This window comes from Pelodiscus sinensis, chromosome 30 (genome assembly GCF_049634645.1).
Source record: "Pelodiscus sinensis isolate JC-2024 chromosome 30, ASM4963464v1, whole genome shotgun sequence".
Classification (NCBI taxonomy): Eukaryota; Metazoa; Chordata; order Testudines; family Trionychidae; genus Pelodiscus; species Pelodiscus sinensis.
The window spans coordinates 6944430-6969491 of record NC_134740.1 but is presented as its reverse complement, the minus strand read 5'-3'; the positions used below and the strand labels follow the sequence as shown (position 1 = coordinate 6969491).

At 52.0% G+C, this 25062-nt stretch overlaps 1 protein-coding gene, 1 non-coding gene and 1 gene segment (V, D, J or C); all 3 read left to right on the top strand.

Moving 5' to 3' along the window:
* The window catches only part of LOC106732485 (immunoglobulin heavy variable 4-59-like), a 104150-nt gene that overhangs the window by 41668 nt on the left and 37420 nt on the right, over positions 1-25062 (top strand).
* On the top strand, positions 2261-2401 carry LOC112544679 (U4 spliceosomal RNA). Its single transcript, XR_003088012.2, has one exon. It is a non-coding gene; the product is annotated as a U4 spliceosomal RNA (small nuclear RNA).
* On the top strand, positions 14775-15716 carry LOC142821067 (olfactory receptor 10A7-like). Its single transcript, XM_075911854.1, has one exon. It carries the CDS (start codon positions 14775-14777, stop codon positions 15714-15716), a length of 942 nt encoding a protein of 313 aa, XP_075767969.1.

Sequence of the window (25062 nt, the reverse complement as noted above, 5' to 3'; positions counted from 1 at the left end):
TTGCAGATAAATACTGTGAGATAGATTTCCCCAAAAGCTAACCCTGTCAGAATCTGTAAAGCGGGGCAGTGTCTGATGCTGGGGGTTGTGTTTTCTCCGCTTTGAAACTTGCCCTCGAGATTCAGTTTATCATCCCCGTAAAGCATCATCAGTTTATTTCCTTGCTGGGTTGGGCTCGTTGCTTGTTTCTGTTCCTTTGTATCTCTCTTGTCGGTAGGACAATGGTCTGACCGAAACCGCGTGGTTCTCCGACCCTCTGGGAAGTTGTGGTCCAAGCTGCAAGCTCCCCACCCCCACGCAGCTCTGGGCCTGGCTTGGATGTTGGCCACCCCCGAGTAACGCAAACATTTAGGAAAACGAAGGTCGAAAGAAACTGCCCGGGCCGCTGTCAGGGCGGGGAGTGATCTAACAAAGCGGCCCACTCCAGGGCCTCTCTGTCTCCTCATGGGTGTTCTGGTCTCCGAACTCAGCCGTGGGTTCAAATCCCGCTCCGGGCACCGCCTTTGCTTCCTCTCCGGAGAAGTAACCGCATGTCCATGTCCCCCTGTCATTGCAAGGACACGCGCTTAGGAATCTGCCGGTTCAGGGCACCTGTGGCAGAGGTTTTGTTTCCTCTCCAGCAGAGATTATTTACGTCCTCTCGTCCCATGGCCCCTCCCAACGCCCAGCCCGTGTCGCTCCCTCCGGCTCTGTGTGCGGGCGGGGTGGGGGGTGGGGGGCAGATGCTGCTGCACATTCTTCCCAGCACACACACGGCAAGTAGGAAATCGGCGACCCTGGTTGCTAATGTTGCAGAAGTGACCTTGTCTCTCTCCTAACCTGTCACGCGAATGTCCCTGACTCTGTTCAGCTGCCACTAACCCGAACTCTCCGACTTCTAAAGCCCCTCTGGGGAGCCGGTGGAGTGAACAGTTCAATGGTGCACAGGTGTGAACAGGGCATCCCCGCATAAATGACCCCACCCGGTCACGCACCCCTTTGTGGCTGTTCTCTCTCTAGTCATTTCCAATGCAGAGACACTTGCGGGAAATGGACTGTGGGTCTCTGCCAAGGAGTATGTATTATATAATTCACGAGCACTACCCGATCCGTTGGGAGTGGGACTGGAGACTTGCACTCAGCGTGGCCTGGTTTGTTGCTGCAGGTGGGTTGCAGGAGTTGTGTTCGGATTCTGTGCTGGGCGGTGCTGGCGGAGCAGGGTCACATTCCAGGGAATGCCGAGAACGAGGGAGGTTTGGTGTCTATTTATTTATTTCCTCCCAGATACTCGCAGAGACAAACGGGCTGGTGCATTCTGCGCACCCCCCACAACTCACAAATGCTGCATCGCCTCCCTGTAAACGCCATTCCCGAGAACGCTCCCTCGGTCACCGGCTCGCCAGGTGCGCTGGGGATGGGAAAGGGGCGTTGGTCAGAGGCGGGTCGATGGGAACTGGCGGCGCAGCGCTGCGAACTGGAGGTTGGAGTCCGATGGGGTCGGTGCTGCCCTTGGCGTGAGACCCGCTCCCCGTGCGCGGCCATCCCCGCGCGTGTCCTGCGGAAGGGGCGGCCAGGGACGGTTCCGACAGTGGATCACCGCCCGGGCGCCTCCCCTCGGAAGCGTCCAGCCCCTGCGCGATGGGAAGCCCCAGGCAGGCGGAGCAATGTCCTGCGCGGCGCTGGGGCAGCGATCCCTGGGGACAGCTGCTGTGTGTGTAAATGGCGCCCCCCTCTAGGGGGTGTTTCCCCTCCCCCACTGCAGGGGCCGATCCGCACGCGCTGTCAGTCTCCGGGCGGCTGCGGAATGGCCCAGCGCCCTGCGATTTTCAGCTCCCATGTCCCGTGCCAGGCTGAGCACAAAGCATTGATGCCCCAGAGGCGACTGTTCTGCGCACGCGCAGTGGGGGCTGGTTTCCGTCCATGTCGAACTGCCTGGAAAATCTGGCGGGAATCACCCAGCAGCCCCCACGTGGTGTTGTGATTTCCAAGCATTTCAGCTGCAATGAGACAAAACAGCCTCTCCCACCCTCACCCCTCCCGCCTGGTGACGTCAGTCTCACATTTCCTCGCGCTCCCAGAGGCCTCTGCGGCCAGCTGAGGGTTCTGGGCGGCACAGAAGCGCTGAACCCCGCAAGCCCGCTGGGTCTGGCTGGGCTGCCGGGCTCCGGAGGCAGCGGTGCTGGGGCACTTCGTACCCGCCTTCCCGCCACGGTACCGGGCCGCGCCCTAAGCTGGGAGCCCGTGGCCGGCCCGGGGTCACCGCGCCGGGGATTGTTTCATTATCTTTGCGCAGTGGCAATATCGTAACCGATGAGGTTAATCCGAGGTGCGATTATTGCTAATTGAAAACTTTGCCCAATACCCCGCTGTGACGACTTGAAATACAGTCGGCATCGGCAATTTTTGGTGGTCTCTGCGGAGGCTGGACAGCTTTGTTCAACAAAAGAAAAAAGTAGTGATTGTAATAATATTGCTTATTGGCTATGTCACCGGACTTTACTTTAAGTTCGTTTTATGGTTTCTGCTGGCTTAATGTAGAGTTCTGTACTGAAAGCTCCAAAGCAGCCTTTCGTTTCTCGTGTTTTGTGGAAACTCAGGTTTTCCAGTGTGTTATAAACCGTTTCCTGTGACAAATGGTTTCTTGAATGTCTTTAATTTTATAATGGTTTATGCTCTTATTGCTACATCCAGGTTATTCCTAAAGACAATAAAAACCACCAGACTCAAAATAAATCCCTGGGGAGCCCCACTAGAGACCTTCCTCCAGTCTGACATTGTCCCATAAATAGCTACTTTCCCCAATCCTAAACAATTTAGCAGTTGCCATCACAGTCATGTCATGTCCTACAGTGACTTTTCCCAAACGTTGTCAAAATCAGTTTTTTAAAAGCTGCAGTTTGTTGCAGATGTGATTAGAAATTATATCTAAAAACACGCCCGATTTGAAACCTCTCTCCTTAAAGGTCCCTCATCGCGGGAACCGAACCCTGGGTCAGAGACAAAGGCCAGGTCGTCTCCACCAAGAGAGGCAAACGGAAGGAGGCTGTCAACAGAAAACTCCTCTTGCCCCCTAACTCCAGACACATGCAAGTGGTTTGTTCGGTAAATTGGTCTCTCACCAAAGCGAATGAAGCAAAGCCCCTTCCTCTAGGGCAGGGGTCTCCAAACTTTTCAGCCCGAGGGCCGCATTAACTATCAAACAGCAGTTCGGGGGCCGACTACACACTTGAGGTCCAAATAAAAAACAATCAAAACATGGATGTTGTTTTTAATTATGTATTTAATATTATTTTATTCAGTTATTATTTAATAACACATTCATACACTACACATGAACACCTGTATTAGTGTGAATGGTGAAATTGTTTCCTGGATGCCAAAATAGCAGACATTTCTGGCTTTAGATTTGTTGTCCCTAACATCAACAGTGACCTGAGATTATCATCGGACAAGTTTGTTCTCAAATTGTTCTTCACGTATTTCATTCTTGAAAATGTTTGTTCACACAGGTATGTTGTTCCAAAGATTGAAAGGTACCTTGATGCAAAAGTTTTGACATTAGGAAAGTCTTCCTTGGGCAAAAACTGGTAAAAACCCACCAGTCCTATTTTGAACTTGTCCCTAAGGAGGTCATTTGCTTGCAACTCAATGACTTCCAGCTGCAGTTCATCTGGGCAACTGGCCACATCTGCTTCAAATGGGTTTTGAAACAATCTCACTTCTTCTGCCTTTGAATCCAAAAAGGTCTCCACGGGCCGGATGAGAGGGCCTCGCGGGCCGCATCCGGCCCCCGGGCCGTAGTTTGGAGACCCCTGCTCTAGGGCAATGAGTGAACTCCGGGCGGTTCGGTGATTGGCTCTTTTCCCGCAGGCTCTGTGTTGTGTCCAGAACCTCCACTCTCATTAGAACATAAAACCCCTCTGGCCGCAAGGATCGCAAAGACCCTTCACAAGAACCCGCAGGTTGAACCGCCCTGGTCTGGCAACCTCGGGACCTGCGTGCAGGTGCAGCGGGCTGCTGGGTCAGCTCTGGCCCCCGAGGGAGGGTGCGGGTGGAAGGAGCGGAGCTGGGAGTTGGCCTCCCCGAAAGGGAGTGGGGCTCCACCCACGCCCCACACGCCAATGCCTGCGGCTCGCCTGGGCAGTTTCAAGGGGTCCCGGCGGATTCGTCACAGCAGCTACCGGGCCAGTGGCCCGTCTGGGGCTCCTGGAGCTGGCCAATCCACAGTGTGTTTGTGCGCATGCTCCGTGCCTAGCGGCGCTCGTGTGTTTGCAGCCCCAGGCACATTCTTACCAATGGCAGGTCTGGGGATTCCAATGAACCTGACTTGACTCTGGGTCCCACCCTGGGCCATGCAGGGGAGTGTGACTCCGCCCCCCGCACTCCGCTCCCTGCACAGCTGCGTCCCTCCCTTTATACCTGGCGAGGCAACCCGCATGCAAATCCCTGCCCCGGCGGTTCCTGTGTAAATACGAACCCCGGCTCCAGGAGCCGCAGTCTCTGCCCAGACACAGACCAGCCTCCCTCATTGCTGGATACGGAGAATGGAGCCTCTGCTGCTTCTCCTTTGCCTGCTCGCCGCCCCCCGCTGTGAGTGTCTGTGGGAAAGGAGGGAAATGGGGTCCCGACCCGCAGATTCGTTCTGTGATTCATTCCTCCCTTTGTTTCCCTTTCCGCAGGTGTCCTCTCCCAGGTGCAGCTGGTCCAGACCGGCCCCGGGGCGGTGAAGCCGGGAGCGACCCTCAGTCTCACCTGCAAAGTCTCCGGTGTCTCTGTCAGCAGCTACTATTGGAGCTGGGCCCGGCAGCCCCCCGGGAAAGGGCTGGAGTGGATCGGGTTTATCCGAGATACAGCGAACGGGGGGACCACGGAGTATAACTCGGCTTTCAAACCTCGTGTCACCATCACCAGGGACACCTCGAAGGAGGAAGTTTATCTGCAGTTTGCTTCGCTGACAGCTGCGGACACCGCCACCTATTACTGCGCCAGACACACACAGTGACACGGAGCAACGCCGGGCCTGGCACAAAAAGGGGAAGCGGATTTCTAAACAGCCAAACAGCTCCCGCGCTCGGTGTCTGCGGGGACCGTGGATAGGAAAGACAGAGCGTTGCAACCCCCGGGTCTCCCCTGTAGCTCCCCTCTCCTCTCCGCCTTCCCTAAGGAATTCCCAACCCTCTGCTTCCTTATGCTGCGACCTGAAATGTGCCCCCAGGGAGACACGGGAGCTGGGGGAGGATTTGGGATAGCTCAGGCTTTGGACACGGGGCCAGGGATTGGGGGCAGGAGGGAGCACAACCCTCTCTCTGTTGGTACTGCCTGCTGCCCGTCCCCTCCCTGCCCGTCGCTGTCAAAAGCCAGGTGTGAGCAGCAATCAGCTGGTAGCAGGTAGATGCGGTGGCTGGAGGCGCCGAGTTGGGCCAGGAGGGCGGGGAGGGAGCTGACAATTGGAAGTACCCCTCTTCTTCCCCCCCGCCCTTCCTGCCTCTATCTCCTAGGTCACCGCCCGCTGTTACTGCGCCGGGCACAGAGAGCAGAAAGCTGCTCAGCCCAGAACACAAACCGAGCTGCAGCGAGAGCCGCTCTGCCAGCGCCCGGCAGGGGGCAGCAGCGACTCGCGGTTCCAGGCTGTTCTGCCGGGTCAGCGCAGGGATCCGTGTGAAAGGGCAGGTCGGTGCTTTCGGTAACCGGGTTTGGTTCTTTAAAGGATTTGAAACCACAGAGAGAGGAATACTTCTTTTTAGGGTCAAACAAAGATTATTTATTTTTTCTATTTACTTTATAATCAATTTTCCATTTAAATCAATTCATTATTTTTGATTCTTTTAAGACAATATAATATACAAAGAAAAAGTAGAAAAACAGCACAGTTAAAAATAACAAGAAATAATAACTTCTCCTACTGATATACCCTCCTGAGTTACCTTTAAGAAATTTATGGAGTTAACTGTTATATAATACTCACGTTAAGAAAGATAGAAGCATTGCTTAGATTCAGGAGATATTCTTTTCTTTATGTTTTTCCTTTCTTTGGATTTTTCGTTGCAACTTACGACCGGTATTTGTTCCCCTTTCGGAGCTTATGTGCGGCAGCGAGATTCAGCGCCGGGGAGGGAGCCCTGGTTGATCAGACCTGGCTTTTCGGATTCGCAACCCGTCCGCTCGTGGTCTGTTTCAGCCCACCTTATATACCCTGTTTCGGTATTTTGGTACTCCTCCACTCGCCTGACAATTGCTGACGTTAGATTTTTGTTGTCTCATTCTGCCCTTACAAAAAACTTTCGTCTGCTCCATTTGGGGTAATCAGCACTTTGTTGCATACTGCTGTCTGAGTTACTTACTTCCCTAAAAGCGGGGTTATTGTTGGTCAACCAATCAAATTTTGTTTTTATTTTTATCTCCTGCATCTGAGAGTGCTGCCTTTCCTTTCCACTTACAATTAAACTGGTGCTCATTTGACATATTCTGGGTAGGCCTCAATACCTTCCTTTCACAAACTCGTATCTAATACTTTAAGGAGTACAGCTGTTTGACCTTTGTGTGATGGTACAGCCCACAGTATAAAAACGTTAGATTATTAATAAAATAGGAAGCTTATTCACTGCTTTAATGTGGACATCCTCACAGAACAAGACAATTTTGTCACCACCAGCATCTACACATATGGGGAGAACGACTCTGCCGCCTGAGTTTCTATATCAGCCTGTCGGGATTCCCCTCACTGGCTAGCAGCTACGTCTACACTGGCATGATTTTCTGAAAATGATTTTAACGGAAAAGTTTTCTGTTAAACGCATTTTCGGAAAAATCGCATCTAGATTGGCAGGATGCTTTTCCGCAAAAGCACTTTTTTCTGCAAAAAAGTTTTCAGACACAGTTTTCTGCAAAAAAGCCCCAATCGCCATTTTCGCGATCGGGACTTTTTGCGGAAAACAGTACTGTGCTGTCTACACTGGCCCTTTTGCGCAAAAGTCTTTTGGAAAAAGACTTTTGCCCGAACGGGAGTAGCATCGTATTTCCGGAAAAGCACTGATGATTTTACATGAGATCGTCAGTGCTTTTCCAGAAATTCAAGCAGCCAGTGTAGACAGCTGGCAAGTTTTTCCAGAAAAGTGGCTGATTTTCCAGAAAAAGTGGCCAGTCTAGACACAGCCCCATACTGTAGGTCACCCACTGCCAAAGCCCAGCAACAAGCAAGGTACCTCCATACCACACTGGGTTATAGAGGAGACAGCACGCCCCCACTACGTCACAAGTTGTCACTGTGTCAACTCCATGACCGACTGTAGGGGGTCGAGATCTCACGGCTACACGTGGCATGGAGTAGCTAGTTCAGATTAGGCTTCTAATCCGAACTAGCTGTACTCCTCATGGAGCCTAATCCGAACTAGCTACTCCATGCCGTGTGTAGCCGCGCGGCATGGGGTTTGAACTAGCTGGCATTTAAAAATGGTGCTGGCCAGCTTCATGCAAATGAAGTTCGAACTAGCGGGGTAGTGTAGACATACCCTCAGTGTGTGTGAAACTGATTGTTTTTTCTTAAGTGGAGTACCTAGAAACATTCTAAAATAGTAACAACTGGGCTATGTCTAGACTTGCAAGTTTTTCTGCAAAATCATTTGATTTTGCGGAAAAACTTGTCAGCTGTCTACACTGGCCACTTGAATTTCCGGAAAAGCACTGATGATCTCATGTAAGATTATCAGTGCTTTTCCGGAAATAGTATGCTGCTCCCGTTCGGGCAAAAGTCTTTTTCCAAAAGACTTTTGCGCAAAAGGGCCAGTGTAGACAGCAAAGTACTGTTTTCTGCAAAAAAGCCCCGATCGCAAAAATGGCGATTGGGACTTTTTTGCGGAAAAGCGCGTCTAAATTGGCCACAGACGCTTTTCCGCAAAAAGTGCTTTTGCAGAAAAGCATCCTGCCAAACTAGACGCGCTTTTCCGAAATTGCTTTTAATGGAAAACTTTTCTGTTAAAATCATTTTCGGAAAATCATGCCAGTGTAGACGTAGCCCTGAAGTAATTCATTTCAAGAGTGACTTTGATGGAAGAAGAGTTTTGTGAGTTTTGTTTGTTTTTACTTTTGCTTTCACAAAAGTAAATTAATTTTTGTTTCATCCTCACATATTGTTTTCAGTTGCAAGGTCACTGAACACCTTCATTCACACCGCTACCCTCACACACACTCATTTGCTACAACTCCTAGGCTGTGTCTAGACTAGCCATTTTTCCGGAAAATCAGCTGCTTTTCCAGAAAACTTGCCAGCTGTCTACACTGGCCACTTGAATTTCCACAAAAGCACTGACTTCCTACTGTAAGAAATTAGTGCTTTTTGCAGAAATACTATTTGTGCAAAAGTCCCGAAAGTTTTCCGCAAAAAAGCTCCTATCGTGAAAATGGCGATCGGGGCTTTTTTGCGCATAAGCGTGTCTTGATTGGCCATGGACTCTTTTCCGCAAAAAGTGCTTTTGCGGAAAAGTGTCCGTGACAATCTAGATGCTCTTTTCCGAAAATGCTTTTAACGGAAAACTTTTCCGTAAAAAGCATTTCCGGAAAATCATGCCAGTCTAGATGTAGCCCTACAGTCTCTAGTGTGTTTAAGAATGTAATCAATAGAAGTGCTTGAAAATGGATAAAGAATTGGCGACTCTTGAAAGGAAATATTTTCCAGTGTGTTTTCAGAGCATCCTTCCAAACTTTGATGGGGGAAAAATATTGAAAAAAATCAAAATTCGAAATTCAAAAAAGCTGAATTAATTACCCAAATCTGTTTTAAAATGACAGAGTAGGATTTTCAAAGATTCCTATGGGATTTGAGCATCTGAATTCCATAGGAGGTTTGTACCTAAGTTCTTTAGGTTTTTTTTTAAATGTCATCCATAAAGAAGATGACCATTTTTCTATTCAATGTGTTTACATAGCTCAACAGATCCTAGGAGACTTTTTGCATTTGTAATTTCCCACTGGTATTGGCAGAGCTCAGATGAAATCATCCCACTTTCAAAACTTTATTTATAGAATAGATGCAGGCAAAGTTTATTTCCCAGATGGGCAAAGGCAACACGCTCGGTAGAGCCAGTCTGAAAAGGTGAGATCGGTATAACTATCCACACCTATTCCTACGCTTTGATGTTCCATGGCTCACAATTTCACAAACAAGAAGGGACCGTTTTGATCTCCTAGGCTGAAATACTGTGTGACACTGCCCAAGAACTTCACAGAAAAAACTTGGTAAATTGTTAATTATCTTTATTGTTAAAATGTGCATCTTATGTCCAGTGTGAATTTGTCTTCTTTCAGCACCCGTTCATTGGGACATGTTTGAGTGTCTCTGTTAGATTGAAGAGTCCATTTGCTCCTCATGTAGGTACCACAGGCGTGCAGCCAAGTCATCTCTGAAACGTATCTGTGTTACGGTGAATGGATTGAGTTCCTGGGTGTCTATCCCTAGAAGGCAGATGTAAGTGGGAATTTGGCTGGTTGCTGTGTTGATGTTGTCGCTCTATGAAAGGGATAAAGAAGAATTTAGCAAGGAATACAGAATGATGGAGAGAAAAAAAAGCAATTAAATTCAATCCAAATGGATTATTGAAGAACGGGTGGAGAGAAGACTTTGTGAGGAAAAGATTTCTGATAGCTGAAAACTGCTTAATCTAGCAGAAATTAGTGTCTAGTTAGACGCATTGAAACAAGAGGTAAGGTGTGTGTTTTAAAGGATGAAGGCTGTTAGGGTTGGGATTAGGGAGGTGGTAAATATGCCATCGCGTGAAATCTTTAAATTGAATCTAGATACCTTTCCTAAAGATATCCTCTATTTCAAATTCAAGTTGTGGGTTGACTGGTAAAATTGTAATACAATTGTATGGTTTATGTGATGCTGAGAGCAGATTAGATCTTTCTTTGGCAACTGTTTTCGGGGTGGTGAAATGAGAGGCAATCCGAGAGGGGTAGATGTAAGGCACTGACATTTTAAAATATGGTATATTTCTGATACAATGAAAATACATATTTTAGAATAAATTTGGGGTCATTAAAAGCTTCAAAGTTTCTGAGCTCACACGTAGTAGTTGTATTAAACAGGCTTCTTGTTGTCACTGATAAAATATTTTATTCTTTATATCTACCATGGTGGGATTGTGAACAGATTTTCATGTCAGGGTTCCCCGCTTGAAATGCTAAAAAATATTGTTCTGTGTCTTGCACATGAGGGGCAATGGGGACCATCTGCATTTGAAAGTGCTTTGTGTGAGATATTCTAGGAGAAGTCTTATGGAAAATTGAGGTTGAAAAAAAAATCTCAAGATCCCTGGTGAATAATCAGCAGAACAGGAGCTTCCAGTTTGGTGCTGCTGTATCGCCCAGAGGCAGAATTGAACCTGGGCATGAGGCTCTACTGCTTGAATAAAAAGCCAGCTGGCTCCCTGCTCAGGCTGCAGAGCAAACTCTAGCAAATTCTCTCTCACTCACTTTAGGTGGTGTCAGTGCCACTAGATGGGACAGTGAACCACACCCAGCAGGTGCAGGGGTCACCCTGTGACCCAAGAGGCTGACATAACTCCTGGCTGTAAAATCAGGGGAATAGTTACTAGGCGAAGAGGTGTCATTTCTCCCCTGTATTTGCCACATGCTGAAATCCCATGTCCCATTTTGAAGTGCCCAGCTGAAAGAAGCTACTGAGAAACAGAGGCACATTCATAACGAGCCACGAGAACAGTTGAAGCTCTGGAAAGTTTCCTTACAGTAACAGTTTCCGTATGCTCTTCTTAGCAAAGAGAAGCTGGCTGGGTAACTTGAGCACAGCCTGTAGGTATCTACTTGGGGAAGACAGAGCTGGGTCCAGCAGACAGAAATGTCATGTATTGAAATGGCTGGAAGTGGAAGCAAGAAAAAGAGAGACGGCATCAAAGGTTCCCAGTTTTGATAGTGAGGGGAGTGAGCCATCTGAAGAACCCACCCAGTCTTGTGGGAGATTCTCCTTCTCTGGTCAGGTTTAAATAAAAGGTGGATGGTTTTCTGGGGCAGAGGTGGGCAAGTACTGTCCTGTGGCTGGGTTCGATCTCAGAGGATTAAGCCTTGGCAGGCCCCATCACCACATCTACCTGCACTTCTTCAGGTACAGCGAACACTTCATCCATTGGCCACTGCGAGCTGCAATCACCAGGACCAGGGGCGGTGCAGGTAAATATGGTGGCAGCAGCCCAGCAGGAGCTAACCCTGGTGAAACGGTCCGGTTTTACTGCCCACCCCTGCAGTACATGATTATGATTTCACAGACCATCCATAATTGCACAATTCTGATGTTTTTCTTCTCCCCGCATTTGAAACTCTTTCCTAGCCCCTCATGTTTTAGTACCCGCTCGGGACCTTTTCCATACTTAATAGAGATTTTTTGGGACAGGACAACCACATCTGCTTGCAATATTCAAGGTGGAGCCGTACCATGGATTTATACTGTGGCATCATGGTATTCACGGCCTTGTTAATGATCCTTTTGTCCTGTGGTTCCATTTATTTTAGATCCAAGAGAAACCAGCGCAGCCCAGGAAGATTAAAGCACTTTCTTATTTATTGCAAGCTCTAAGCAATTAATGCAGTTGTTTAAGTTTTACAGCCTTAAAACCAATGACTGTGCTCTTTAAACCTTCAGTACTCTAAATTCTAAAACAATACAGCCCAAAGCGATAAAAAGTAAGTAATAGAAGATTATTATAATACAATAATTAAGCCTAGTTTGCTTACACTTCATCCATATACCACCTACAGAACCAGGCAGGAGGTAGTGGTCCCTTTGAACAGCAGGCATGGTGAGGGGGTCCATTATTTCTAGTTACATCCAAAGCAAGACCTGTGGGTCCATCCTGCTTATTTCCTGCCATTGATTCTTCTTACTAAACCCAATTTATAGCAAAGCAAGACTTGGTGGTTCTAGTCATATCTACCCATCAACTGCATATCGTGTACGATACCTATTATGCCAATATTTAGGAAACATTCTCCTGTGCCAAAATATTGCAAAAGTGCTCAATGAATAGTTTTTCGACTGGCTCTGGAATATTTCTTATAAAAAATTGCATGTACTAGAACTAGGTTGTTAATTGCCCTGGTCTCGCCGTCCTGACGCTCTCCTGTCAGCCGACGGTCAGGGCAGTGTGTGTGTGTGTGCTGAGAAAAGGTTTAACGTCTGTGACTTTACTGCTAGGACCGGGGTCCCATCGCAGAGGGCAGCCAACAGGCTGACAGGCGCCCCTGTTTATAGGAAGAGCTTATTACACCTCAGATTTTAGCTGATAGGATACAGGATCCTTTCGCAGTGGGCAGTCTAGGGAAGACTGAGAGATGCCTCAACGGATCTGTCACCTGGGAGTGACACGATCCAAACGCCCAAGCTCTCCCTATACCTATCCCTTATGACCGGCTGAAGTTCTTTTAAATTGTGCTTGATTCTGTTACAGCAACTGAAGGAGTCAGGTTAAAACTTAAAGGCTACGTCTACACTGGCCCCTTTTCCGAAAGGGGCATGGTAATTTCAGAGATCGTAATAGGGAAATCCGCGGGGGATTTAAATATCCCCCGCGGCATTTAAATAAAAATGTCCGCCGCTTTTTTTCGGCTTTTAGAAAAGCCGGAAAAGAGCGTCTACACTGGCCAGATCCTCTGGAAAAAGCGCCCTTTTCCGGAGGATCTTATTCCTACTTTGAAGATCCTCTGGAAAAGGGCGCTTTTTCCAGAGGATCGGGGCCAGTGTAGACGCTCTTTTCTGGCTTTTCTAAAAGCCGGAAAAAAGTGGCGGACATTTTTATTTAAATGCCGCGGGGGATATTTAAATCCCCCACGGATTTCCCTATTACGATCTCTGAAATTACCATGCCCCTTTCGGAAAAGGGGCCAGTGTAGACGAGCCCAAACAGTTACAGGCTTATTAAAAAAAACTTATAAAAAGCATATGGTTACAATGGCTATTGCTCTCTTTCTTAACAGATCTTAAAAATGGTTACAAAGAAAATAAAGATAGAAAATAGAAATAATGGTACCAAGTGACAGATTAATCTTTAAAGAGCTCGAAGTCTATGTGTATACTTAAGACAAAGGACCACATCCAGGTACAATTTTTACCCCTTTCTGTGCCTGTCGACTCCAGCGGGTCAAGCTAGGGCCGGTCCCTCAATTCCTAGGAAAGACGAATACGAGGTGGGCGTCCCCGTGGAACTTCGGGAGGTCAAACACCTAACCCGACCAGCAGCTAGATGGTAGATTGACATTCAGGCTGTGTCTACACTGGGCCACTTATTCCGGAAAAGCAGCCGCTTTTCCGGAATTACTTGCCAGCTGTCTACGCTGGCCACTTGCTTTTCCGGAAAAGCAATGACGATCTACCGTAAAATTGTCAGTGTTTTTCCGGAAAAACTATGCTGCTCCCGTTCGGGCAAAAGTCCTTTTCTGGAAAAACTGTTCTGAAAAAGGGCCAGTGTAGACAGCACAGTAGTGTTTTCCGCAAAAAAAGCCCCGATCGCGAAAATGACGATCGGGGCTTTTTTCCGGAAAAGCGCGTCTAGATTGGCCATGGATCCTTTTCCGGAAAAAGGGCTTTTCCAGAAAAGCATCCTGCCAATGTAGACGCGCTTTTTCCGGAAATTCTTATAACGGAAAACTGTTCCGTTTTAAGCATTTCCAGAAAAAGGTGCCAGTGTAGACGTAGCCTCAGAGTAAATGTGCTGCTGGACCCATCTTTATACCCCTGGGGGCCCGTATCCTCTTTCTTATCTAAGATGCCAAATTTACTGGTCCGTTTTGTGGCACCAGTTCTTACAAGCAAGTTTCAAGTTAATTTACACTTGCAAGAGAGAGAACTAAATTGTAAGTTCTGGGCATTTTTTTACTGGGCGAGAGATTCCTCCCCCCGCGGACGGCTGTGTGTTCGTATCAATATGGGTTTGAGTCAAGGGCACTCCTTGGCAGCCTCTTGGTCAGCAATTGGCATATCTCTGTTTACAGCCATTCACGGTCACACAGCCTGGGCCTTCTGTTCAAGGCTTTCACTGTTCTGTGTGCCCTGCATGCTCCAGGCAAACAAAAATGGATGTTACAGGGGGGTTCCTGTCTGGCTACATCTCCCCACCCCTGCCACTTTTTGACCTTATTTGCATGCACCAGAGCTGAGTCAGACCTCGGCTTTGCTTTGTTAGAGATCCAAGGACCGGATGAGGCCTGGCACTGGAGACATTGTTGCTCTGCTCAAGGAAGGGCCGTCCAGGCTCCCCTACATGTGCCCTGCTGCTTTCCATCTAAAGGAGGAGAACCAGGGGCCAGGCCAAAGGGAAGCTCCTCACCCAGCCCTTACAAGTCCCAGGCGCACTTGCTTGGTTGGTTTCTCTGCTAGAGCTCCATGTCAAATATTCCCTCCTGGCCCAGCTCCCCAGTGGAACAGCACCTCCCTTGTTTGGCTCTTAGCCAGCAGGCAGTGACGGGAGTGACTGTCTGGACCAGCATCTGTCACATCTGTCAGGGTGTCTGTACCCCCTGTCTCAGCCCAGCACCCGAGGGTTTGAGTGTCCAGTGCCATCTCTTTAGACCCTCCCCAGGGTGCAGAAACACTGGATTTTTCACCTGCGCTTGGCTCAGATATCGAACCTGTCCCTGAGGCCAAGAGATGGTAATTCCCTTCCCCAGCCTCCATTCCCTACTATGCTGCTGTGGAGGACCAGTAGAAGGAGGCGATGAAGACAAGGCTGACATGTTTGCAATGAATGTTAGTTATTGCTCACAGTGACCCTCTTTCTGTTCCTCAGACATACCCCATGGCAAGCCAGGAACAAGGAAACCAAACATCTGTCACAGAATTCATCCTCCTGGGATTTGGGGATCTTCCTGGCCTGCAGGTTCCTCTCTTCCTGCTCTTTCTCATGATCTACCTGGTGACCATGGCCGGGAACATCCTTGTTGTGGTGTTGGTTGTGGCTGATCGACACCTCCACACCCCCATGTACTTCTTCCTGGGCAACTTGTCCTGCTTGGAGATCTGCTACAGCTCCATCCTCCTGCCCCAGCTGCTGGCTGGGGTCCTGACTGGGGATAGGACAATTTCCTTCACAGGGTGTCTCACCCAATATTACTTCTTTGGTGCTCTGGCAGGCTCAGAATGCCTCCTCCTATTGGGGATGTCCTACGACCGGTATCTAGCCATATGCAACCCGCTGCACTACACAGCCCGGATGAGTGGCAGGTCTTGCCTCCAGCTTGCCGGAGGATCATGGATAGGTGGCTTGCTTGGCTGTAGTATAAACACAGTGTCAATATCCCAGTTAAACTTCTGTGGCCCCAACGGTATCGACCATTTCTTTTGTGACTTTATTCCCCTTGTAAAACTCTCCTGCAATGACCCTCTGCTGATGGACACGTTGGCATTCACAGTCGCCTTGATTTTCTTACTAGTCCCCTTCGTGCTCACCTTGGGGTCCTACATCTGCATCCTCAGGACCATCCTGAGAATCCGCTCTATGACTGGGAGGCAAAAGGCCTTTTCCACCTGCTCCTCCCACCTCATCGTGGTGAGCATTTACTATGGAGCTCTCATGATTGCCTACATGTTCCCGACCACCGACCTCCTGAGCGACTTCAAGAAAGTTCTCTCGGTCTCCTACACCGTCCTGACACCTCTGGTCAATCCACTCATCTATGCCCTGAGAAACAGAGAGGTCCAGGAGGCCTTGTGCAAAGCTTGCAGAGAATTAAGACCATAAGAACTTCCACACTGGGTCAGACCAAATATCCATCTAGCCCAGTATCCTGTCTGCCAACAGTGGTCAATACCAGATGCCCCAGAGGGAGAGTACATATGAGGTAATTTTCACTGACCCCTCTCCTCTCACCCATTCCCAGAGAAACAGAGACTAAGGACACCATTCCTACCCATTCTGGCAAATGGCCATCCATGGATCTAACCTTCATGAATATTTCTAGCTCTTTATTGAACCGTTTTGAAGTCCTAGCCTTCACCACATCCTCTAGCAAGGAGTTCCAGGGGTTGACTATGTGCTGAATGAAGAAAAACTTCTTTTTCTTTGTTTTAATCCTGCTGACAATTAATTTCATTTGGTGACCTCTAGTTCTCATATTTTGGGAATAAATAAATAACTTTTCCTTAGTCTCTTTTCCCACACCAGTCATGATTTTATAGACGTCTAGCATAACTCTCCTTAGTCTCCTCTTCTCTAAGATGAAAAATCCAAGTTTTTTAAATCTCTCCTCACATGGGACCTGTTCCAAACCCCTCATCATTTCTGTTGCTATTTTCTTTACTTGTTCTAATGCCAATAGATCTTTTCTCAGATGAGGCAACCACAGCTGTGCACAGTATTCCATTAAGGGTTCCAAGATACAGGCCCATTGATTTGCTTAGGTGAAATGGAATAGCTGCAGCATGGGCGGGGGTAGGGCCAGAATCAAACCCTACCAAATAGAAGGTTCTATTTCCACTCGCCTCTGTGAGCTTCTTGCCCTGCGCTTGCAGAGTCACAGCCCTGGGAGCAGCGGGGCTGAAGGGACCTTTTCCAAACCCTTGCTCCATTATATTTAGGGCCAATGGCCGATGCCCCCGGGGAAGTACCAACGGGCTGCAGGGGGCATGAACTGGTGGCTACTCGAAATGAAAAGAGCTGGGGAGACTGAGCTCAGAGACAGGTGCAGGGGTCGGTCGCGTGCTCTGTGCCTTGGGCGGGCTCTGCGCCGAGAGCCAACCCAGCAGGTGCCGTGAGCAGCCCAAGACACCGGGCTGCGGGTCAGTAGCAGCAGCGACCGGCCAGCTGCACGAGAACAGCACAGGCCTGGTGCCCGGCCTGGAATCCGATGGATGTTGGAGTCTCTGGAGGCACGTGACTCGCCATGGTCTTTCCCCCCTTGGTAATAAACCTTCAGGTTCGCACACCGCAGGCTGGGTGGGGGCAGCGGTGGGCGGGAGAGCCCGGCCTGGTCACGTGCTGCCCCCTAGGGGTCAGAAGGGCAGTTTGTACCTGTGAGAAGGGGGATAAATCCCTTCTCTGTGTCCCCGCCCTGGCACCAATTGGGAGCCAGAGAACAAGCCGAGCCAGCAGCCGAGCCAGAACCCAACGCTGCTTCCACACAAATTCCTTCAAACCGAGGCCTCCCGAAGGAAGCAAAATGCAAAAACTCTGCTCCTTGTGCTCACCTTTGTGGCCCTAAATCCTCTCTCGGCCCTCCCAGCGAAACCTCAACGAGGAGATTTCACGTGGCAAATACACGAAGCTGAGACCGACCCTGGCCCTTGTCAGGGACTCTGCTGTCACTGCCGCACCCACCTGCCTCGCAGGGCTCGGGTCCTGGTGATCTGAGCAGGAAAGAGTGACCGGGAGAGAGACTCATTAGCCAGAGGAGCCCAGAGATCGCATCCCCCCCCCCCCCCCGCCCGCCAGACTATTTGAAAAGACCCCGCATAAAGGGCTGTTTTCTCCCGTGTCTGGCTCCTTCGCTGATTGCTCCAGTAGCCGGCCTGGTTCTGCTCCATGCCCAGCTTTCCCCGCCTGCCAAGGCTGCCAGTCCCGGGTTCCTGGCTTAGCCTTTGCCCTCAGCCTGCGCACACAGAGCCCCAGCAAAGAGAAAGTGGGGGGGGGGGGGCGGAGGGCGGTGATTTGGGACCCGACCCTGCGACTCCTGACAGAGTCCAGCAGGGACTCGCACAAAAAGGGGAAGCGGATTCCGAACAGCGCAGACAGGCTCGGAGCAAAGAGATTTCCCGAACCAACCTCCCAGTCAATGGGGAAAAAACGGGAAGAGGAGGAATCGCAGATAGGCAGTTTCGTGATTGCTTTTCTGAGCAAGATGCTGCAGAAACAGAAGTTCCGAAATTCAGTGACACGCACCGGGTCACCCGCGGAGAGCACTCCTGGGAATTAAATGTATCGGACTTCCGAGGATCTTGCCATGATATTAGTCAATAAAATCCAGTTCTCCGTGAATGGCTTGGGTGGGATTTGGAGGAGAGAAGAAGGAAAGAAAGAAAGAAACCGATCCCTAGCCCAGCTGGAACAGCCGGTGTCTATAAGGCTTTGCGGTCGGTCCCTAGGACTTGCTCTTGTGCAAGCCAGTGTAGGCACAGCAGAAGTCAAGTGTCCCTGCGGCTGAGCGGTCTGCAGCCCGAAGACACCGCGAAGTATCGCTGAGCCAGACACACAGAGTGAGGGGAAACATCCCGGAGCCAGCGCTAAAACCAGCCGTGCGCAGAACCAGGCTCAGCGAGCGAGCGGCAGGGGGCAGCCACTGCCCGCCCAGCGGTCTCCCTGCCTGGTGGCTTCATCCCCATCCCCCGGCCAGGCGCTGCACTTGTGGGACAAACCCCATCTCCCCCCATTGACACCGAGCCCCAGAACCCCTGGGGCTGCGAGTCCGGGCCTCTCTCCTCCGAGCGGGGAAAGGCCGCAGGGAGGGTCACTCCGAGCTCTGGCTACTGCAGCCGGGCTCACTGGCCGGCGCCTTCCTCTTCGGGCTGGCAAGACCGAGCCGGAGGCTGCAAATCCGGTGCCGGCTGGAGAGCCCAGGTCCCGCTCTCGTGCTAGCGGTGGGAATTCAGTCCCCAGCTCCACAGCATCTGAGCCATTTCCTGGCCGGGGCATTTCTCCAGATCAAACACTCAGACAGGGGCCCTCTGTCTACACGGGCAAGGGGCGGAGCGGGCCACCCCCCTTGGGCTTCAGCACTGGAGCCCAGATGCTCAGGCCGTTCGGATTCCCTGGTTGCGTCACATTCCGCGCGCAGTGACACCCCCAGTCACCCTGCAGGGGTCGCTGTTCTCTCGGAGCAGCTGGCGGGAGCAGGGGCCCCCGCAAGTTTCAGTTTTCTCAGTGGCGCTGCGGTCACAAGGGTTCTGCGAGACCGGGAGGCGCCCGGACCCCCTGGCCAGAGATGAGGAACTAGCGGAAGCGCCTCTGTGATTTCTACTCGTGGGTGAAGTCGGACCGAGTCCGAACAGCGCGATGGTGACTTTAAAGCGCTTAACTGTCCGCGGGCTGCGGCTTAGTTTGATGTCAAGGTTACCCCGCCCCCGTGTCCCTCTCGTTCTGCTTTGACAGCCAATTACCTGAGCCAGGCAGGCCGGGTTCCCCTTCTTCTGGACCCTGAGCAAACCCACGTGGGACCTGGTCCCGTCTCGATAGGAAACAGTGGGGATGTGGGATTTCGGGTCAGCGCGTTACCCCTCCCCCCTTTCCCAGCATGTTGCTGTCCCTCTGCACACAACACGGGAGTCAGTTTCACCCCCTGGACAGATGCACCAACAAGGAACTGAGATTCTGGAGGAATTTACCGACCGATTTCTCTTGCTCAGCCCCACCCCATCCGGGGTGTGACACTCTGTGAAACATGCAGGCAAACCGCTTCCCCGGGTCCCTCTTTAAAGAGAAACTCCAGAACGGCAAGACCAGAGTCAGTTCTAGGGAACTGAGCTGCTTACTCGCTGCGCCGAAGTGGGTTTTTTCCAGTGAAGAAACACCATGAACCTGCCCTTGTTCTGCGTTTTCATCTCAGCCCTCCAGGCCTGTGAGTATCTGGGGGCTGACTGTGGGGAGAACTCTACTTGGGCTGGGTGTCGAGGAGTTAGGTGCCCGGTTCCCAGTCAATCTCAGTGGGACCTTGGGAGTCTCTTAGACAAAACCACCCTTCAGTTTATTACCTCTTCCATTGACGCTTTACCCCTCTCTTGACAGCCCCCATCTTGGGTTTTAAGATGACCCAGTCCGGGTCAGGAGAGGTGACGGTCTCAGGGTCCCTCAGTCTGACCTGCGCTGTCTCGGAGTCTGCCCTCTCCACTGGCTCAGACTGGTGGCATTGGCTCAGGCAGCCCCCAGGGAAAGGGCTGGAGTGGCTGGCATTGATAGACAGGTATGGAAACACCATCTATCTCCCTGACATTCACAAAAGAGCCACCATCTCTGTGAACCCTTCCAAGAACGAGTTCTCCCTGCGAGTGGAGAATCTGACTCCACAAGACACAGGAACCTACTACTGCGCTAGGAGCACCTACCGGCAGAATAAACCCCAGTGATGCGCCTTAGCACAAAAACAGGCCTCAGGAAAAGAGTGGACCAAGAAAACCAGCGGTTCAGCAGAGTTAGCCCCTGGTGGGCCGCTGCTGCTGCGCTACGAGCGATCGCTGCTCTCATTGGCTGAGAAGGACCGATTGTGGCCAATAGGAGCTCGGATTCCCCCAGACCTGCAGCGGCGCAGGTAAATACAGCAGTGGTTAGCCCTGTAGGACCAGATCCGGCCTCGACGCTGGTATTTGCCCAACCACCCCTGCCTCAAACTTGGGCCCCATAGGCCATTTTCCCCAGATTTTCATGCCCTCCAAACTGAGCACTGAGTCACAGGGGAGCTCGGAAGAAGGTTTCCCTAAATCTTGTAAAGTCAACGGGATTTAAAGCCCTAAATCCTTAAAATCACTCTTGAAAAATGGGGCAAAGTTTCTTGGGTCACTGAGGGCTTCCAAAATGAAAGGTCACTTTTGAAAATGGGACTTAGGCTTGTAATTTATGAGGTGCTTTTGAGATTTTTACTTTAGATTTGTGTATATTTGGGCAATGGCCTAAGGGGTTTTCACGGAATAAATTATCTATTGCCTTCAAAATCCATTGCTTTCAGTGGTCTCGATTCCTCCTTCAAACCTAGGCTCTGCAGAGTGTGCTGCTAAGTGCAATAGGAGAAAAGAAAAGAAAATTGGGTGTAATTAAATACTACAAGATTTACCCAGCATTGCTCAGATCCTCCAAGGCAGGGGGTTGAGGGTGCTGGAGGGGGTGTTCTGAAATCAGAGCTAGAATTTCCCAGGGACCTTAGGGAGTTAGGCGCCAGGTTTCTATAAGACTCCAGCCTAACTTAATAGGAATGTTCAGTTCCTTTGAAAAATCTTCCTTTAAGGGACCTTGCCCGGGTCACAGATACAGTCGGTGCCTCACTCAGAAGAGAAGCCCCATCAAGTCCCTTGTGCTGTTCTAACCATTCGCTCCCGCCCGCTGCCCTCTGAGAGCTGGTAACAACTCAGGAGCCAGATCTTCCAGCCCGTTCTGCTTTACCCCATAAACCCTCATCTGCTCCCAAACCGGGGACAGGGCCACGGGCTCCTGGTTCTCAAAGACCGTCTGCCAGGAGCCAGCGGGGCCGATTCCCTTCCCAGATCTGGGACAGGGGCCAGGACTCCCACACGCATGGCCCCCTGCTCTGTGCGCTCCTGATCCTAATCTCCACCCCCGCCCCCTTTTCTAACCCGTTGGATCCCACGTTCCTCCGGAGCTGGGGGAGAACCCAGGAGTCCGGGCTCCCGCCTGCCCCTGCGCTCACATGCCAGACCCCAGCCCCACCCAGAACCGGGAGAAGAAACCTGGGTTCTGACTCCCGGCCCCCGGCTCTGAGCCACCAGACCGGTTCCACAGGGAGAAAAGAGGAGACCCCGCCCCCTTCTCCAGTCACCGCCGGTTCTGGCTCCCTAGGAATGGCCCGGCCCGAGCTGCACAGATGCGTCCCCTAAAACACAGAGGGGGGGGGGGGAGGGTGCGGCCACAAAGAGCCGCTGGCCTGTTTTTGTACCCGCCACTGAAGCACGGACGCTTCATGCAAATCAGCCACCTGGGGTCTTGTTTATACAGAAACCCCCAGAGGTTTCTCTCCGTCAGCATCTGGAATAATGAGGAAAGCTCCGGTCACTGCCCTTGTCCTCCCCCTGCTGTGGCCTTGTGAGTCTGTGTGTGTGTGTGTGTGTGTGTGTGTGTGTGTGAGGGAGTGTGTGTGTGTGTGTGTGTGTGTGTGTGAGAGAGAGAGAGAGAGGAGAGAGAGAGAGAGAGATTCCACCTTCTTTCTGTTTGTTGCTTATGATCTGGGTTCTCCCTGAGGCCTCACTTCTCGGTGTCTCTCCCCTCTCCAAGGTGTCCTTTCCGGGATCCAGCTGGTCCCGTCCGCCCCGGCACTGGTGGCCCCTGGCGGGGACCTGACAGTGACTTGTGCGGTATCCGGGGACTCCATCTCCACCCAAGCCTGGTGGAACTGGGTGCGGGAGCTGCCCGGCCACCGGCTGCAATGGGTCGGGCGCGTCCATTTCTCCGGGGGCACAAACTACGCGGCGGCCCTGAAATCCCGAGCGACCATCTCCAAGGATGACGCCAAGAACGAGTTTTACCTGCAGCTCCGCTCGCTGAGCGCTGGGGACACCGGCACGTATCACTGCCCCAGCTGGGACCCACCGTGATACGCGCTGCGACAAGATTCTCTCTTTTGAGAACACGACAAGGGCCAGACTGGGTCAGGCCAAAGGTCCCTCTAGCCCAGTGTCCTGTCTGCCCACAGTGGCCAGTTCGAGGTGCCCCAGAGGGAATGAACAAAAACAAACCTGCCGGGACAGGCCGCTGGGGAGTTTCCCTCAGTGCACGAAAGCGAGAATGAAATTTCTGTGGCTTTTCCTTTCCCGGTTCTCGGCCCCCGGCTGTGAGTGTGTGTTCGGGAGCAGGAGAACTGGGGTCAGGGCCAGAGATTCGTGGGCTGGCTCATTTCTTCCATGGTCTTGTTTCCCTGTCCCCACGTGTCCGCTCGCAGGTGCAGTTGGTCGAGTCAGGCCAGGCGCAGGGACACCCGGAGAGACCCTGAGCCTGACCTGTGCTGTGACCGGGTCTCTATCCTCATGGAACTGGGTCCGGCAGCTCCCAAACCCCGGGACAGGGCTGGAGTGGGTAGCTTGGATATTCTGGAGCAAGTGGTTTGCCGCGTCTCTCCAAAGCCGGACCAGCGTCTCTGCAGAGATCGCCAAGAACCAGGTCTCCCTGCAGCTGCAGACACCGCCCCGTTACTGCGCCAGACACAGGGACACAGAGCGCAGCGGGGCTAGTGCGAAAGGGGAGGCGCGTTGTCTGGGGTCACTGGGGCCCGGTCACACTCAGTCCGCATCAGAAGCGGGGAGACACTGGCCGAGGGGCTGAGGAGGGGAAGGGAAAGGAGGCGAGTCAAGCTCCGCGGAGCCCAATCCCCTGTCTCCGAGCAGGGCCCCGCACGGAGGGTCTGACTGAGACGCTCCGCCCTGCGCATCGGGCCTGGCCCGGTCTCCCACAGAGCCCGGCTGAAACCAGCGTCGCTCAGACTGCGGGGCTGGCCCGGCAGGTGGCGCCAAAACGTGTCTCCCGGCGCCCTCTGCAGCACGTGCTGTTAGAACGCGGGGCGAGCGGATTATTTACCAACCCGGGTAACCTGCCCGGATGATCTCGCTCGCTGATTGGTCGGGCCAGTTACCCACTCGCACCACGTGATACACGGACTGGCGGTGAGAACGTGAGAGGCGCAGGCAGAGCAGGAAAAACTCTTCTGGGGCCCGGGGCGATGCGATTTCCCGGGAGCTCCTAGGCTCTGCGGGGAAGGCCAAAAAATGCGGGGTTCAGAGAGACCGGACTGTGGCTGGAGGGAGGAGGGTGCGATGTAGAGGGGTGTCTTGCTGTCGCTAGGCTTGGGCTGTCCTTCCTGGTCCTGTCTGTGAGCACGCCCAGCAGGGGGGCCAGACACTGGCTTGACCGGTTCTGGCTGCGGGGAGGGAAGGAGGTTGGGACAAAGGAAGTATGTGAGGGGGGAAGAGTTAGTCTGGGGCTGGAAACATGATGGAAACACCCTAGGGATGGGGCTTGGAGACTAGGGGCTCAGGCACCTGCCTTAAAGGGTCTGGGGCATCTTAGCCCCGCTCCTATCGCCACATCAAGTCTATGCTGTGCTGTATTCTGGAAAATCGATAAACCCCTCTCTAGTCTGCTGGCTGATGGAGCCTGTTCTCGCTGCTATAGGGGTGCAGGATGGGGGAACCCCAACCGTGTTGTCTCAGAAGGTGTGTGAGGGAGGGGCTGAGTTCTCCGACTAGGGGTGCACGCTCTGCACTGAGGTTGGGGTGATATTTCTAATGTGCAGACGGGGCCAAGGTTGGTTGGGGCCAAGCGGTTTGCAGTGCGGGAGGGGGCTCAGGGCTGGGATAGGGTGCTGAGGTGCGAGGTGGTTCCCGGGACAGCTCCATGAGTCCCAGCCAATGTCTCTTCTCCCCGCCTCCCTCCCCCCGCAACTCCAGGGTTCTGGGATGAAGCCACTGAAGCGCCTTTCTTAATCTGGACCTGGGCAATATACATTATTATATTCAATATCAATATTTTTCTCTATATATACATGTCCCGTCTCTCAGAAGACTGGCTCGCTGGGGCAGTGCTGATCGCTAATTTGCCTTCTGAAACCCTGAGCGTTGTTACAGATGCGAGCCCTGCAGGAAAAGGTTTAACACCCCTGGCAAAAGCCCCCAAGCCCGCAGTGTGTGTCCCAGCCCCGCTAATGACCTGCCACAATCCCAGGCCTCCTTTGGCTACAACCCAGAACTTTCCAGCCTCACAGCGCCCCTCCCTCCCGCTGTTCGCTGCTGTGACTGGGAAAAATCCAGGCTGTCTCGCTCTGCCCGTCGCACTAGGCGGCCTCTCAGCTGGACAGACCCTCCCCCTTCGAATCCCCTTTGCACAAATCCCCGCTCCAGTGACCGACTCCTGCTGCTTCCCCTTCGCTGCCTTCCCCGGCGGTTTATGAGAACCCGGGTCACTCCCCTGGAATGATTCCAAATCCTCATTCCCCGCCCGCACCTGGGGACAGGCTGCCGGACACACCGCGCTCGCCAGCCCTTGACTTGTAACCCTCCGGTGAGTGTCCCAGCGCCGTGCCACCCAGTGACCCGACCCCCCATCGTCAGGCACTGACCCCCTGACGCCATGAGCACACGGGCAGAGTCCTGGACTCACTCCCCACGACGGGATAATTAGTTGACATTCGGGCCCTAAATTCAATACCGCGGAACTGGGCTCACACCCGGCAGTTGCTTCTCTCCCCTTTAACCCAGCGCCCCGGAGCTGGCGCTGCTCTGACACAGCGGGGGAGGGTCTGACTCCGCCCCGAGCCAGAAATTCAGAGTTAAGGGAAGGAGGTTGGGTCCGTTATAAGCAGCGGGGGATGCAAATAGCGGAGAGAGGTTCCTGTTTAAATCAGAGCCTCTCTCTGCCCAGGTTGCACCCGCAGGGACAATCCGCA